The 17,326-nt window shown below is 33.1% G+C and overlaps 2 protein-coding genes across 4 annotated transcripts; both read right to left on the bottom strand.

Annotated features, from left to right (window-relative positions):
* Nucleotides 1–1,727: 1,727 nt before the first annotated feature.
* On the bottom strand, nucleotides 1,728–4,180 carry LOC130823884 (uncharacterized). 3 transcript variants are annotated; one of them, XM_057688709.1, is made up of 3 exons: nucleotides 3,982–4,180; nucleotides 3,561–3,887; nucleotides 1,728–2,372 (listed from the first exon to the last, which is right to left on the bottom strand). In XM_057688709.1, the coding sequence occupies exons 2-3, from the start codon at nucleotides 3,861–3,863 to the stop codon at nucleotides 1,854–1,856; spliced, it is 822 nt and encodes a 273-aa protein (XP_057544692.1). In that variant the 5' UTR covers nucleotides 3,864–3,887; nucleotides 3,982–4,180; the 3' UTR covers nucleotides 1,728–1,853. The 3 variants fall into 3 exon arrangements, with proteins under 3 accessions (XP_057544692.1, XP_057544690.1, XP_057544691.1); XM_057688707.1 differs by having other exon boundaries at nucleotides 3,561–3,883; nucleotides 3,982–4,163; XM_057688708.1 differs by having other exon boundaries at nucleotides 3,561–4,180.
* A 1,244-nt stretch (nucleotides 4,181–5,424) lies between these two features.
* Nucleotides 5,425–15,358, bottom strand: LOC130823877 (protein HIGH CHLOROPHYLL FLUORESCENCE PHENOTYPE 173, chloroplastic). Its single transcript, XM_057688692.1, has 17 exons — nucleotides 15,174–15,358; nucleotides 13,179–13,433; nucleotides 12,923–13,084; nucleotides 12,729–12,779; nucleotides 11,968–12,102; nucleotides 11,783–11,806; nucleotides 11,568–11,679; nucleotides 10,076–10,201; nucleotides 8,669–8,718; nucleotides 7,537–7,701; nucleotides 7,361–7,456; nucleotides 7,140–7,255; nucleotides 6,937–7,060; nucleotides 6,639–6,752; nucleotides 6,454–6,534; nucleotides 5,969–6,162; nucleotides 5,425–5,878 (listed from the first exon to the last, which is right to left on the bottom strand). Exons 1-16 carry the CDS (start codon nucleotides 15,237–15,239, stop codon nucleotides 6,013–6,015), a joined length of 1,827 nt encoding a protein of 608 aa, XP_057544675.1. The 5' UTR covers nucleotides 15,240–15,358; the 3' UTR covers nucleotides 5,425–5,878; nucleotides 5,969–6,012.
* Nucleotides 15,359–17,326: the final 1,968 nt, after the last annotated feature.

Genomic DNA, 17,326 nt, shown 5'->3' with positions numbered 1-17,326 from the left:
GAGGATACAACCTATTTCTTTTTGTTATATCTTTGTGGTTGATATTAATCATTTCTTCCATTATTATATGAGTTCTATCATAGTTTGAGAAAATCCAAAACAACTAAGTTAGATTTATTTTTTAACATAAAAGTGTTCATTAGTTTTTTAATTTTTTAAGGGTTTGATTTAAGACAAAACACTATTACTTGTTATTAATTAAGGCTCCAAGATAATGTTTGTCATGGTATCACTTATCTAATTTATTTATTTATTTAAATTATTAATGTCATTTTACCTTAATAACCTTTGACTTTTTGGATTGACCTTGACTTTTAGTCAATGGGCCTCTCCTGGATTCTCCTAACTCTTCAGTTGGCCCATAAGCAAGTGACCCACCACACAAAACCCTAATTCCCTCTAGGAAAGTAACCTTCAGATTGACCCAACTTCCCACTCTCCCCTCATTGCTTGGTTCTCCTTCTTCTAAGGCTGACAACTGCCCATTACCCCCATGATAATCCACCCCTTCCCTGATATAACTTCCTCCTTCACCACTATGAATAGAGGCTACCATCAGAAGGGAAGGGATCATCTAAAAAATAATCCTTCTAGTATCCTTACTCATACTCCACTTCATTAGCCTACCAAAATATAAGCAATATCAACCTTGATATCTTAACTCTTGCATTCAATTATAATCGTTTATTCAATCATCCCACATCACCGTTCTAACTTGAGCGTCGGAGGGGTTTTCCGGGAGATCACCCCCGGACAAGGCTAACGTGTTGTGCTGCAGGAATTCGAGTCACTTCCTTCCATGAATCGCCGCTCCTGATAACGCTTCCACTTACAGTATTTCAAGTGTTTTCCACTTCCTCGTTTCATAACCGAAACAATGTTATATACTCTAACACGTACCTTTATACGAGAACTCTTTGGGCTAGATGTGTGGATGTAGCGCATGCCCTCCTCATACATGGTGCTGAATATTCCACTTTAAATGAGGGGTGGTTCAGATTCGAACTTGTGACCTCTGTCATAGTGGCTTTTGATACCATGTCAAGTAACTATCTCAAACAAAAGCTTAATCTTATGGTTGAGGCCTCAAGATATGTTATATACTCTAACACGCCCCCTCACACGAGAGCCCATTGGGCTAGAAGTGTGGATGCGCATAAACGCTGAATATTCCACTTTAATGAGGGGTGGTTAAGATTCGAACCCGTGACCTCTTGTCACGTTGGCTTCTGATACCATGTCAAGAAACCAACTCAAACAAAAGCTTAAGCTAATGATTGAGACCCCAGGATATATTATATACTCTAACAATATAAGGTTAGTTTTTTTTTAAAAAAAAAAAGAAAAATAGGTTTACAAAATTCAGCAATATTATTTGAGGCGGCTTTTTAGTAGTAAAGAACTTCACAACCAACTTACATGCAATTACCACAAGACTAGCAAACAACAATTGCGTAACTTAGAATCATTCATACAAATGGGAATATGTAAAGAGGTAGGCAAGGATCATAAATAGGTTATGTGTTTAATATCCATCAATACACGACATATAAAATCTGAGATAAACAATAGATAAATTTAGAAAATAATCATATTTTTTAAATTATCTCCTAAAATATATTTCTGTACATATATCCCTAAAATATCTCTTATTTTTTTACCTTTTGGCTGTTCATATAGCCAAGAAATTATTTAGTTATTTGATTGTAAGTCAACTGAAAATTTACTTTTAGTTAAACTAAGTAGCTTTTTCATTAATGTTTAACTTTTTAATCCACGTTTATTCAATAAATAATCAATTACACGAAACAACTAAACAACTTTCCAAAAAGTTAATTATAACACTAATCCCTTTACCTATGTAACCAAATATTATTAAAATTGAAATCAAGATTAGTGTTTTCAAAGCACTCAACCTTAGCTAAACAAAAGTGGGTGGTAGATCCAAAACAACATTTAACTTGACAAGTCTTAAGAAGATAAGAAGATAGAAACTTAACCCCTTTGCCTTGTACAAGTACACCCCAAAATCTAGTTGTTGTAGGAGAAGAAGAACAAGAAGATATCTCTACTTGCTCTTTCTTATTATTGTTAGTTGTGTAAGAGTCCAAGAAGCAAGTTTTGTCTTGATACTCATGTTGGTTTGTGGTAACATCTTGTTGAAAGTCAAGTTCTTGCACCAAGATAAGACCATTTGGGATACTTTTCTCCCAACTTTGGTTCATCTTTTTCCAATTCTTTGTTGATGTCCCTTTCTCCATTACTATTTTCATCCTAGTTTTTGATGATTTTGAGAATAAGATTGAATCTTTGGGCCCATTTTCTGTGTAGATATGCACTAGTAAAGGTGCTTCATCAACATTCTTCACAATCTATCATGCAAATGATAAGATGAGACTGTTTAGAAATGTTCGATTTAGATCTACTTAATTTAAAAGGAGTGTTATTCGATTTAAAATTTAAAATAACATGTAAAATCATGTTGAAATAATATGTTGATCATGTATGCACTAAATTCGATAAATAACACCAAGTATCAAATATGAAAACACATAATATAATTTACAACAAGACGAGACTTATTAGAATTTTAAAATGTTTAATTTAAATATATTTGATTCGAGGGGCTTGAATTCAAAATAAAAATAACGTGTTAAAAATTAAAATAACTACATGTTAATATGAAAGCAAAAGAGCAAATCCAACAATAACCTAAACATGAACAAAGAAAACAAAACAAAACACTATGAATTAAGATCAACTTGTATTTGTTCTAAGCATCACATTGTATTCTCTTCCATTAAGAATGCAATATATTTCTAAAAAAATTATTACGAGAACTTAAATATTGTGTTTTTAATGGGACAGAGAGTATAAGTGAGTCTCTTCCATTAAGAATGCAATTATATTTTTCAAAATTTATCACACTGAGAACTTAAATACTATTGTATTCTCAATAGGACAGAATATATATATTTTTTATATTATTACTTTTAAATTTTGGACTGAAATTATTTTGATTTTCTATTATAAACTTTACCATTAATTGAATTTTTGGGTCATGAATATTCTCTTCATTTTACCATATTTTTGCTAGTTGTCAAATAATTTTTTATTTCCTATTGTAACCAAAATAATAATATCTTATGTTTTTCTTTTTCCAAATTTTATTTGGCCTTACGAAAAGACAAAGAAAATAAATAAAATATATAAAAAAAAGAAAATTCCAAAATACTTCCCCTATTAAATCATGTCATATAAGGATGATTTATCAAGTTAATAAATAACTGTGATTTATCTAGACAAACTCTAAGTGACATGTGACCTCTAAAACTATTTTTAAAGTTAAAATGATAATTCCACCCATGTGAGCCTTTAAACATATAGCATATATACAACCAATTTAATAACCAACACGAAATACTAAATAAAATAAACTGATCAGATAAGATGATTAAATCTGTCAAGGCATCAATGCTATTTGAATTTTATATCTAAGTTAAATGGTGCTTTTTCGAACGGAGAAAGGAAGTAATAAATATAGTAAATCATAAACTAACCTCTGTAAGAGAATTATACAACCAATAATCGAGTTCTTGAGTAGCCATTGTCTTGTGATCCTCACTCTTATCCATTCCATTAACTCCTACATCAATATCATTACTTTTACTCCCAACACAAAAACATTCCCTATTTCTTATACTCCCTTGTTTCTTCCCATTATTGCCAAATCTCAAACTTATACTCCCTTTATTAAACTCTCTTTTACAATTCATACCAATTACTCCATGAATAACCCCACCAATTCCAAAACATGTCTTCATACTCTTAGTGATCATTACCCTTTCCATTGATTGATACATGCAACAATCTTGGTCCGAGCCTGCCTAAACCAATGTTCGAATTATTTAATTAAAAACTATTAATATTGATCGATTGTGTAACATAAAGTCTTACCATATAATTGAATGTTCTACCCACCTTATACTAGTATTCTAAATTCTCTTTTAGACTTGCAATACACATAATTCACTGTATGGATTAATCTGCTCGCTATTCTCCTCTCTAAATCCTAAATTGTGTGGAATAATAATTAGATTAATGACTCAGAAAAAAATTTGATTTTCTAAACCTAGAAAATAATTTGATTTTATAGAATGTATTTTGAGAAGATTTCTAGATATTACGAATTTGTAGGGCTAAGAAAGTTGAGATTTTGGGAAATTTTAGTACAAATGTTACACGTTCCTACACACGAAACTCTCAAGCTTTTTGCATGGAATTGTAGGCTTAGCTTTGGCCACCTCAGCATTTGTTTTCCACGTAAGATTAAGTGATTGAGAAATAAATCATACGTGTCGTTACACGTTAAATTTTCTTTATTTTGTTATGAGATTTTGCGTTTACCTTGTGTAGTACACGAGATATGCTCGAGTCTCGACAATTTGGGTGCGTCATTTAGAAAAAAGGGATAATGACCAATTGGAGGTCCCTTAGTCGATCATATTTAAGGTTCTCTTTTGTCAAATTATAATTGGTCCGTCTTATTGGCTGGTTTGACTAGATAGTAATATTAGCTCATTTATTCATTATTTATTAAATGAGTTGTCTCAGCCATTTGTTATGTTACGAAGGTGTATGGTAAAAATTATTTAATTATTGGATTATGTCTTTTTTTAAAGATATACTGGTCAATGAGCCAAAAACCAATAAAAAATCTGCTTAATAACTTGTTGCTTTTGGTTGGTTTAAATAATCAACCAAAAAGTTACGAGCTAAAAGCTAATCAAACACTCATTCATCAAGCACATTATAAGTTAAAAAAATTGGCTTATCTATAATACTTCCTCCTAGTTATAGAGAATGAGACATTTAGGTTTTGCATCAAAACCAATGAGGGGTGGGGGACTACTTAAAAGTGGGTGGAAAACTCACTTTTTCCATAAAAGGCATTAATATTTATGTGTTATTGTGTTGTTGTAGTAAGGATAAAAGGATAAAAAAAATAACAAAAATAAAAAAATGGGACATTTTCAGTGAACTAGCCCAACATGAAAATGTCTCATTCTCTATAAATAGGAGGGAGTAGTATTATACTACTTTCGTGTACTAATATTTGAATTATTTTTTAGTTTTACTATATTCAATGCACTACTTTAATATTTTACTTTCTGATCAGTTGCATAGAACTAAAAATTATAAATAGTCAATATCACAATGAAAATATGCAATGAAACTAATTTAAAATCTCATTTGATTTTATTTTTTGAGTGATTAATAAATGCTCTTGAAATTACTTATTTTTACTGGTTGTAATCATTGATTGTAACTGATTTTTACTCATTAAAACTTATTCTTACAAATTACTTTTTTTAAGGTTAACTAAACAAGAAATTAATTAATTACTTATTACATGAATGCATATTGCATAACTAAGTTTTAAATTGTGCTTTAAATAGATATTAAATAATATAATAAGTAGACATTGACCTCATTGTTTTCCAGGGCATTCATCAAATTATCTCCTTTGGTTTAATTGGGAGTACCAACACTTAGTACACAAAAAAGTTTATCAACAAAATACAGATGGTATACATGTATTCGACGTTTCGAGTGTGTTCTTAGCCTTCAGAATATGTTTACATCAACTTACAACAACCTTCACATCTAGCTCTTTATTGTTCCATATTATCGGTACACGCAACGCAGGACAGTGATCACATAAGAAAGACCGAGAATTTCTATACATACTATAAGTCACAATTATCCCAAGAACCATTCACTTGGTCTAGTTTTAGTCCATGCTGCAACTCCCATCTCGTTCTCCTAAATCTACCACTTTGGGTTCTTAATGCATCAGTATATCTATTTAGGCTCCCTGTAAACATAGCATAAACTAATCATAAGATCAGAGAATAGCTATTTATTTGCACAAGGATCTACAGTTTCAGAATAGTCTTGTATATACCATTGTACAAGGTTTGAAATGGGTACGTATTTTTCTGTATACAATCACGCTGCTGGAACTGGACTTTGTTCCAGGAGTTCTTTCCCGGTAATTCCTTCCTTCAGAGTCTTAAAGTAGACGTCATAATCCTTTTCCGGTGGTGGGTTTTCAGGGTCGATTGTGAATGGCTCGCTGAAAGGAATAACACTTTTGACCTGTGAAAAAGGCACGTGAAGGCTAATCTGTAACAACCAGGTTGAACAAGCACAAACAAATGGGAATGGTTTTATCAACTAGAAGATACAAGCAGAAAGGATCTGGGGTCTCTAGGTGTTCTTAAAAATTTTCATCTTTTCATACATATTTGTATAGATAGTGCCTGATCTGTTATTCGTGCAATTTTAAAGCTGCAGGAAAAACCTATGAAGATCGCGGATAAATGGAAGACGCTTTTGAGATTTTCTTTCGGGAGATGATCTAGGAATAAGAAAGCATGGAATTGTTACCTCAAATGTCTTGTCACATACATATGAGCTCTCTAAAGCAGCAACACAAATTCGAGCTACCTCTTCCCTAGATATTTTTCCCTGTGAAAAAAAACAGAATCGTTAGAGAGTACAAACTAGAAAACCAAATAGGTGAACTAGCACAATGAAACATAGGTAAGACCAACCAAAAATACAAGAATTACCGTGATATTGTCGCCTTGATCAAATATAAGATCTGCTCCAGCCGGTTCTTCAGTCAATGCGCAAGGCCTAACAATTGTGTAAGGGATTCCACTTTCCCGCAGTAAGTCCTCTCCCTGAGTTTCACATATATATTATCAACTAAAATAGACATAAAGAAGTAATGGAATGCTTATTACCTTATTATTTCAGGTTATCCAGATTTAACAAACAGAGATCGACTAGTAATGATGTTAAGAAATTACATAGATGCAACTTTCTATTCACACTACCGAGGAAAAAAAGGGTTTAAAAACCAACCTTGAGTTTGTATGTGAGAATAAAGTCCAGCTCCTTGTTCAAACGAACAGCAGGGGGTTGCTTACTCAGATCTAGTCCAGGCCTGTCTGGACGGGTAACTCCTGCAGAGCTCACATGGACAAATCTACACATGTTGCAAATTTGAATCAATTCTTTAGAAAAATGAATTTCTGTTGCATATAAGTAAATTTGAAGTTATAGACCTTGGGGTGATTGGTTGTTTCATGTATGCCCGTATAGTAGACAGAGGAAGCTCGAAAGGGCCCTCGACAAAAGTAGGATTCAGTTTACCATCATATTCGAACTTACTGAACATAAGCTGGAGAAGGTTTAAACAAGTAAACTTCTAAAAACTGGCGAAAAACATGCACGATAATAATTTAAATTTTGCATCAAAGTGGCAGCAGGTGAACATGCTTTATACCTGCAGAGAAACAATGTTGTGTGCTGCAAAGGGAGGAGCATCAGAGACCGTCCGGGCTCGAAATATAGGTCTCAACGAGGAGAACGGCAATTTTATCTAGAAGCACCGGGATATAAGTGAGCATTAAATTTGCATATGCATTCAGTAAACTTTAGCCCAGAAGCTCAGTAACTTACTGATTGCCATTGCCATTGCCCCCCTACTGTATCAAAACTTGCTGTATAACCTACAGTATCCCAATCACTGCTAGTGCGGACAATAAGCTTATATCGGCGACCATCACCTTTCAATCTTAACTCCAAACCATCATAAGCAGAAAGATCCTCAGGCACAGGAAAATTCTAAATAAAAGTTGCATAAAAGCATTCACCAACAAAGCACAGTGAGGAACTAAGAATTATAGAGCTTTAAAATACAATAAACGTTTTCTAGACACAGAAAATGAAACCAAGAATCAAGATATATAATGCATCTTAATTTAGCAACAATTGAGCAAGAAGTCATCTTAATTTAATTTATTTCAGGATAATTTTGAAAACTGAGCAACTGAATCACAGACTCTTTCCCAGTCCAATATTTTATGTTGAACTCCCTTCTAAAATGCCGATGTAAACTTTCACTGAACTTAATTGCCACTTGCTTATGCACTGGCTTACTAATTTCATAACACCTAAACCTACACCTCACCGTCTTTACTTGCATTAGACAACTCATAGATTTCTCATGAAACCTTAAACATTGCCAAGCACAAATCAGAAAGCTTCACATTCTTCAGTCAATGAAAATATTGAAATTGATCAAAATACTTGTACATTAACCATTTAGATTGATCAACGTTACAAACAGACAGAAGTAGATAAACATGAGAAACAATCTACCATATGAGCTATCTTTTTGTTTTCTAAAGTATCTTCAAAATCATGCAAACTTTTTAAACAGTGAGTAATTCAGAAACTTAAGTCGCTTTCATATTCATGCTTGAACCAAGTTTTATCAAAATTACCTACATATGATATTAGCATAACAATGAAAACCGAAGTCATCCCTCAAAATGCTTTTAAATTTTTTTAAAAAATATAATTCCTAGATAGTATATTTCATATTTCATTTTCTTAAATAAAGGGTAAGACATGTACTTCTATCTTTTATCTTGAAAAGGGTACAGTAATCTACTGACACAAGTCTCATCTTGAAAAAAAGAGTTTAATACTCCACAACAGAGACATGATACTGATGAACCAGTTATAATCAGCTAATGATTTTTAACAAAATATATAACAAACAACGAAGTCCAAATAAGAAGCTTACTCTAGTTCTCACGCTAGTGAAACCACCATTATTGGCTGTAGATACATTTCCTGAACAGCAATGAGAGATCAATAAACCCTCAGGATACAAAAGATGTAGAATCATTTGGAACAAATGCTCAGTTATACTTCTGCATTGTTTCAGAATAGTGATTTCCAATATCAATTTTCCAAACTCATATTAGGCAAAAATATTTTCACGTTCATGAGCCATTAGTAGAGCATGGGACCATATTATAATAAATAAAAAAGGCTTCGTCTACCACAAAAAAGAAATAATACAACATTTTAAGCACATTTAATCATGAATAATTCTTGAAATATCAGGACATTTTAAGCACATTTGATGATGAATAATTCTTGAAAAAATCCATGGTACCCCATTTTAGATGCACAAGAGAGATGAGGCTCTAGGAGTAATACTAGTTGTATAAAGTTGAGTAACATAGCATAGAATCCTGCTAATCTTTAACTAGATGGGTTGGGACAATGTAAATCAAATATATCCAGGCAGAGCGATTAAATTGATTGCCTTATCATTACACGACCATTTTAGGCCGAGGAAGTAATCTTCTCCAACTTCGTAGATAGATTAGAACTTAATGTAAACATCAAATACTCACACTATCTAATATCCACAAAAGGAATTGTAGCCATCAAAGCAACAATCAACTATTTTTAAATAGAGAGCACAAAAGGATTCCATACAACAACAACAGCAACAATGTCTCAGTCTTAATTCCCAAAGACAGAGTCGGCATTTTTATGTTGCATTTCCTCTGTTTTGTATTGATATTTACTTTCAATTTAAGGCTCTATTTAGTTCAACTAATTTTACTGATTCAACTGATTCTTAATTATTGAAACTAATTTTTACCAATCAAAACTGATTTTTACTATTTGAATCTGATTTTTATTGATTGAAATTATAGCTCAGTTGTACTGAATGTAACTAATTTTTACTGATTGTAACTAATTAAAACTGATTTTTACTGATTATTTATTTTTTCATGTGAATTAAAGAAACCTAAGACAGGTTTCGATTAAAATACATAATTTACTGTATTTCTCTTTCAATAAAGTGTTTCTTCTACTCTTTTTCTGCCCTCTCTCCACTTTCTAAATGTTTCTTATTTTCTGTCTTCCTACATGTACCTTTCTGCAGTACATGTAAACATCCATTGAAAATGAAGGGTGTTATCAAAAAGGTATTGTTCCATGATCAATCTATGGGTGTCACATTTTTAGCTAACAATAGTACAATGTATCCCATGAAAGTAACTATGGTCAGCTGTAGATGTACCCTCCAAATAGATTTTTGAAAAGTAACCACAAGTCGATGTATTCCCTGTCATTTTTGCAAATAAGACGGCATAAAAAATGAAAATGCAGACTGCAGACAACTAACCTCTGAAAATCCCAACGGCTCCGCCATTCTCACCGCCTTTAGGGTCAATAATAAATGTGCTTTCGCTAACACCCCCCATTACAACATCATCTAGAGCACCCCAGCGAAGATCCTTAAATGAATTGCCTGTATGAAAAAGGAAAGTGTATTTTATGTAGATAAAAAGATAAAAAACATACAGGAAAAACAATTAGCAGACTTATTTTTTAAAATAATAGATCTAACTTGTGATGAAACGGCTTAGTAGAGGCAAACTTAATGAAGGTTATGCTATACTTAAAAGGGATAACAAATTTGCTATGACTATAGCCTATAATTACATGTATAGCCTCTTTCATACATGTTGCAAGAGATTGTGCATATACTTAGTTCCTAAACGAATCTCTATAGGAGAAGAGGTTCAATCCGGAATTAGGTGAGCCCCCAGCAAAAACTCTGATTAAACTTGCAGTGAAGATATTAGCAAGTGAATGGTATTCCTTACAGTGAATCAACTAAGCTTTATCATCTCTTTCTTATATAGTGATAATTAACCTAGATATGCTAGGTTTTCCCTTGGAGAACACGGCACTGCTTATTTCTTTTCACAATCTGTAGCTGTAATTTGCAGATCCTCCTTCGGCTCAACCAAGGTCAGGCACTCTATTCTTTCAACAACTAGCGGAATAACAGCTAAATCTTCTCAATGGGTTCAGTAGTCTTGCTTTAATGAGAACCATGAGTACATGATATACACATCTTAATCAAAAGTGGACTTCAAATCATCTATAGAACCAACAAAATCACTTTCTCTATGACCTACCAGCCTAACACCCTTACACCAACAAAGGATAAGAAGAAAATGTCGTATTCATAGGTTCCCTTCAAGTATCCATTGATGAACTTTACATTTTACATCCAGATCTAACGTGAGTTTGACATTATGCCAAAGCTTAAATGATAGATGTAGTTTCATGTCTCGTGACATCTTAATGTAATTGATCTAATATAGTCAAGCAACCTAAAGCGACCAGCAGAGCTTCATGCTTCAAAAATAGTGGCATGTGGACTAAATTTGATCCTACACACTGTTTAATTTCTGGAACTTAATTCCATAAGAATTCACCAGCAATAAATTTTAACTAGTCAAAAAATAGTAAATAGAATTTAGTGTCTTTCCAAATCGACTACAAGGGCTCTTAAACTCAAAGAAAGGCTCGAGACCTTCACCAAGCTGAATATAATGGCGTTTTCTTATCCTTTTTTTTTATCTTTATGCATTTATTAACAGCATATCTAGATGTGAATTCATCTAGGGTGCAAAAGCAAATCATATATTGCTGAACTAATTGTTGGCATCCCCTGTTATCATTCTTATAATTGCAGGTTTGAACTGCATCTAGCATCCTTAGACTAACTCTTTTTGCTAGAATTTACTTATTGGAAAAGTAACCAAGATTTTAAACACATCTATGATCACATAGGTCATATGGCAGTAGAGAAAGAGAAGTACCTTCCGATCCAAATAGCAACTTCCCTTCCTTAAGTCCAACACTTCCTTTTACAGCACTAATCAGATTTCTCATGCCTATATACTCCACCAATTCAGGTGAATCACCTTTTATCTGTTCTTGTCAATTCACCACAACCCAACGTTCAACAAGAATATATGCGTGTCAGAAAGGGAACGCCGTTATTCATAGGACAACATAAGACATTGGTTCTCACCTCTGGTTCAAAAAACTTGATGCCCTGAAAAATATAGAAATATTAGGCAGAGCATAAGACAAATTAAGTTTGAGAAACAATTTAGAGTTAGAGAGGTATTTGGTTAACGAGGAAGAAGATAAGAAAAGTGATACAATAACTTCCGAAATCCTGAAGAATTGAAGCACAAAAAGATTTCTCCTTACTTGGCTGTATTTTGCTCTGTCAGGTGTATCCCCCTCCTTTGGGCCCACAATAACAGAGGCAGCATTAATAACTTTCTTGACTCCTTTGAAATATTCAGGAAGTAGAGTGCCTTCCTTGGTGATATCCCCAATAACCTGAAGGGTGAGCCAAATAGCACATCACAAAAGAAATAATATGAGAAAATGACATAAAGAGATAATAGTTGCACTTCAGCATTCTGATAGCCACCACATGGTCCACATCCACAGATATGCGCTTGAAACGACGAGTTTAATAGCAATTCGTAAAAAAGACAACGATAAATCATAAAAAGAAAGCATATAAAGTCCAAGCGTCTAGTACAAACATATACTGTTGTCAAAACCCTCATGTGTTGCCAAATTACATCACTGCTATTAATTTGAGCCTCTAGAATGTAGAGTTCAATTAGTCAATAAAATTCACTTCATTTCAGCACGTTCAGTTAACAAAAACTTCTTTTAATCTATGTAGTAAGAAAAACAAGAAAAAGTGTAAGCTGTTAAGGATTCTAATTAGTACTTAAGTAGCCAAACCATAATGACATCTTCATTAACGAAATCTGAAACTAGGCCCCATTGTTTCTCCACCATTATGTCAAGGAACACAAAGAAATATTAGCAAATGTAAGAAAAAGTGTAAGCTGTTCAGGATTCTAATTAGTACTTAAGTAGCCAAACCAATGTAAATTAGATGTAGAAAATAGATACTGCAGAAGCATTAGTTAAGTCATGATTTTTACCAAGTCAATTTCAGGACCTAGCATCCGCCTTGCTTTCTCTTCATTTCTAGCCTGCGCAAAGGTGATTTAAAGGGATGGTTATACATGAAGATTACATGGCTCAAATATGTCAGCCAAAGTAGTCGAAAGTAAAGCATGCTGTTAAAACTTGTATATGGAAAGAACAGAAAAAGAAAATAATATCAGTTCCATACCAGTACTCGAACTGGAAATCCTTTATTTCGCAAAACATCTACTACTCTTCTACCAACACCTCCAGTTGCTCCGCATACAAGAACTATTCCAGACGATTCCATGTCCATTGATGGCTCGGGTGATGGTTGGCTAGACAGTTTGCCAATGAAAGATTCAATGAACTGACAGTAAAAAGACCACAAAAATTTAACTTAAGACTTATGAGTGTTTCAAATAGCTAAAAAATGGATAGGAATTATGATATACTATATGAACCTTCAAGGGGGAAGGAATTGCATCAAAGAAGTACAAAGTCTTCACAAATCTACCCAGGTCCCAAGAACGATCTCTAGTTGCAGCGTATGTAAGACCTTTAGGTAGTCTTCGAGAGTTATATAATGACTGTTTCTTATAAATAATGGGATCTAGTCCACTCCCAAATAGAAGAGATGGTTTACCAAGAGACAGAGATGGCACTACTGTACACAATGTCCGTCTAGACAAGTCTTTCTTCACAGAAGATGATTTACCCTGCAATTCCAGTAGATAGGCTCTCTTTACAAGAATACTTAAGGTTTATATTGAATTGTATGCATAGGAGGAAATTGGAGCAAATAAGTTGAAAAGCATGAAAGGTGAAAATACTACTGCAGTGTCCATTTCATTCCATTAAAGAGACACTTAAATAGAATCTTGAATGCAGACAACCTTGAAACAATTTAATGTCATTTAATGATTCAAGAACATGAATTATGAGTCTTTCACAGAAATCTTATAGTTCCTGAAAACCACCACCAGGATCATAGGGCAAAAGCAGTATAGAGACTGCTAAAATTTCTTCCATTGCAATCATATAGTTGCTGAAAAAGAACGCTGGTCTTTTTCTGAGAGGTCAAGGAAGTAAAGAAGCCAAGTTGCATGCTATAGACAGGTAGGATATCAATTGTTGATCGATGAAATGAAGTTGACGTGTTCAAAAGCTGATTTTCACAATAAGCAGCAACAGAGCTACTAAAAGGGTTTTAAGGAGCTAATTGAACTTAATTTGTCATGTATTTCACCATAAACGCCCATCTATACTCAAATTTCCTAGTTGTGTTTCGCTTCCACATTGGTCTTGCATCGAACTATTTTCAACTATTTAGAAACTTGAAGATGCCCTAAAAGCATCCTACATATTAGGGACATAGAGGGGGTGTTTGGTTTGGTGGAATCTATTTTCATTGGAAAATATATATTTTCATGAAACCTATTTTTCGTAGGGAAATGCAAATGATAATTATCTTTTTTGTTTGGTTTGATGAAAAAGTTTTAGAAAAAAGGAGGTGTTGGGAATGAAATACTAGAGGAAAATTGGTTTCAGTAATAAAAACTCTTTCCCATCCATATTTTCCATTTTTATTCCCTTTTCAAACAGACACTGGAAAATGGGGAAAACAACTTTTGCGGGACGTGTATTCCTCCAAACCAAACACCCCCATAGTCTTCCATAAATAAAAGATGACCCTCTTTGATTCATAGTGTGTACATCCTAGAGTAACATATTTAATTTATACTCCTAATAAATTACCTTCCTACTAACATGCTGCCTTAACTCTTCATTGATAAGTCAGCAAAAGTGTTCAAGCTAATTAGCAAAACCCAAGTTACCCAATATCATAAATCATGGTATTGCTAGACTGAGACCAAAATATAAATTGAGTTCACTCATTGAAGGAACTTAGTAATCATCAGTCATCACGAGTTATGCTTCAATCATCAGTCACCACGAGTTATGCTTCATACCCCTTCATTCCTATGATTTTGCACCTCTTTATTTCACAATATCCTACATTCTCTCTTTTAATCTCATCCACAAATTCATTGTGTCTTTTAATGTCATCCAATTATCAATTCCACATACTTGTCAAACTAATCAACCAACTTTTACAAATTGGTGCATTTTCACATGGAGTGAGGGATTAACAATTAACATAATGCTTAATATAATGTGCGGATAAGTTTAAATTTCCAACAAGAGATCACAGAACAAGGAGTAACAAATGGTCCTAAACTCCTAATTACTTACTATATCAAATGTTGTCAACATGACCATCATACAAATGCAATATCAAAATATCAGCACTTAACAAGTGAAAAAACCCTATTCATTTTAGCTAAGAACAAATTTCGAAATGAATTCAATTCAGTTATTCTCTAAATTATGTAAAAATGATAATTCGAAGTAAAGAACAAAGGAAAAATAATCATTAATCATTAAAGTAGTATTACCTGGAAGTTGTAAACAGGAATTGAAGAAGATGATAGAAGTTTCAGCGAAGAACATGAACATTCCATTTTTGTGGTTATTACTAATACAATGATAAAATTTATTGAGTGAGATAATAAAGTTCACCTTTCATAGTTCAAATGCGGGAGAATAAATATGAACCACAAGATCACAAGACGTTGAGATTGTTCGGCTAAAAATAAGTAAAAAAATGATATAGTATCAAACATTATATACAATCCTTAAACATTGTCAACCTTTTCATTTTATCGCCACCTCTTAATGAAATTATGAATTTGCCCTTGAATTTTCAAAAAATTATAATTTTACCATTGGACTTTAAATTTCCTATTTATACTTCAATCCCACTAAAAACTTCTCTTATCACACTCAAAAAAAATAAATTTACAACAAAAAAATTTTGGACCAAAACCAAGAAGTTCAATCCGCAAAAAATTAATCGAGGTAATTTTTTTTCGAATCGTATTATTTCAATTAAAAAAAAAGGATAGTGGCAGTCGCACAAAAATCCACGAGCCGGCCTTGGGTGAGTCGCACAAAAAACCGCGACTGAACCTTGGTCCAGCCGCGGTTTTTTCTGCAACTCACCCAAGGCCAGCTCGCGGTTTTTGGTGCGACCTGTTTTAATTTTTTTTTCAGTGTTTTTATGAATAATTAATATTTTTTTATTTATATTATTATTGTTATTATTATTATTATTATTACTGTTGTTATTATTATTATTATTATTATTATTATTATTATTATTATTATTATTATTATTATTATTATTATTATTATTGTGATTGTTATTACCATTATTATTAAATTTTTATTTTTGTTTTAATTATTAATTTATTATTTTAAATATGTTTATAATAATAATAATAATAATAATAATAATTATTATTATTATTATTATTATTATTATTATTATTATTATTATTATTATTATTATTATTATTATTAAGTTTTTTATATTCTTTTGAATATTATTTTTATTATTATTGTTGGTGATGTTGTTGTTGTTGTTAATGTTAGTAAATTTTCCTTTAATTTTATTATTAAATATTGTTTTTGTTATTAGTGTTATGATTATTATTATTGTTCGTGTTATTATTGTTATGATTATTATTAATGTTATTATTTTTGTTAATATTGTTATTATTATTATTATGATTATTGTCAATTTAGAAAATTAATTACAATAATATTAATAATAATAATAATAATAATAATAATAATAATAATAATAATAATGTTGTAACATTATACTTGTTTATAATCATTAGTTAAATATTGTTGTTGGTAATTAATTATTATTTTTTGTTCATGTGCTTAATTAACGTAACGTTTGATTATGTTCATTTAATATTTAATATTTAATTAAATTATCAAAAATTGTAATAAATAGCTGGTAATCAAGGAAAAAGGAAAGAGTTTTTTTAGACACTTGTTGAGCGGTAATAGCTCTAGGCCTACCCTGCTCAGAGGGGACCCTCATGAGAGGGGGGGTAACGGGTTCTGCTAGGAGGGCTAGGCAGGAAGAAGCTGCCAGACACAGTGTGGCCCAACGGTCGAGTGCGCTGAACGTAGTGCATACTCGTATTGATGACCAGGCTAGCAGCCTCCAGAGTAGTTGGGGGGTTTCTAGTGATGATGATGATGATGATGTTGAGTACGTAGGCGACGTTGTTCGTCCAACGGAGTGGACTGTTGTCCGGGGGTCGGAAGAGAGATTCGCACGTGGCGTCCCTAGTTTGTCAGGCGCATCTGAGCGCGCCGGACGTAGTCTCGTCGATAATGAGCCGCCACGGGAGAGCAGGGGCTCAGAGTCCGCTGGCACGGACTGGTTAGTCACATCGCCCCAGCCCGGGGGGCCCACAGATACGCGCCTGATACCTAGCTATGGCGGGCACATAGCTAAACTTATTTTTGACGGCTCCGAGTGTACGCCTTCGGTTTTGGAATGCCGTAGTAGTTAGAGGCCGTTGGAGGCCATCATCGGACTGAGGAATATGAGCGATGTGCTGTACGATGTTCTACCTGCTACTCCCCTCGACCGTCTGTCGTATATTATGCACCAGCACATCGACTGTGCTTTAATATCTGTCTTCGTAGAAAGGTGGCAGCCGGATACGAACACCTTCCACAT

Source organism: Amaranthus tricolor, chromosome 9 (assembly GCF_026212465.1).
Source record: "Amaranthus tricolor cultivar Red isolate AtriRed21 chromosome 9, ASM2621246v1, whole genome shotgun sequence".
In the NCBI taxonomy this organism is placed as follows: domain Eukaryota; kingdom Viridiplantae; phylum Streptophyta; class Magnoliopsida; order Caryophyllales; family Amaranthaceae; genus Amaranthus; species Amaranthus tricolor.
Note: the sequence above shows the minus strand (reverse complement) of the source record. Positions and strands in the feature narration are given on the sequence as shown.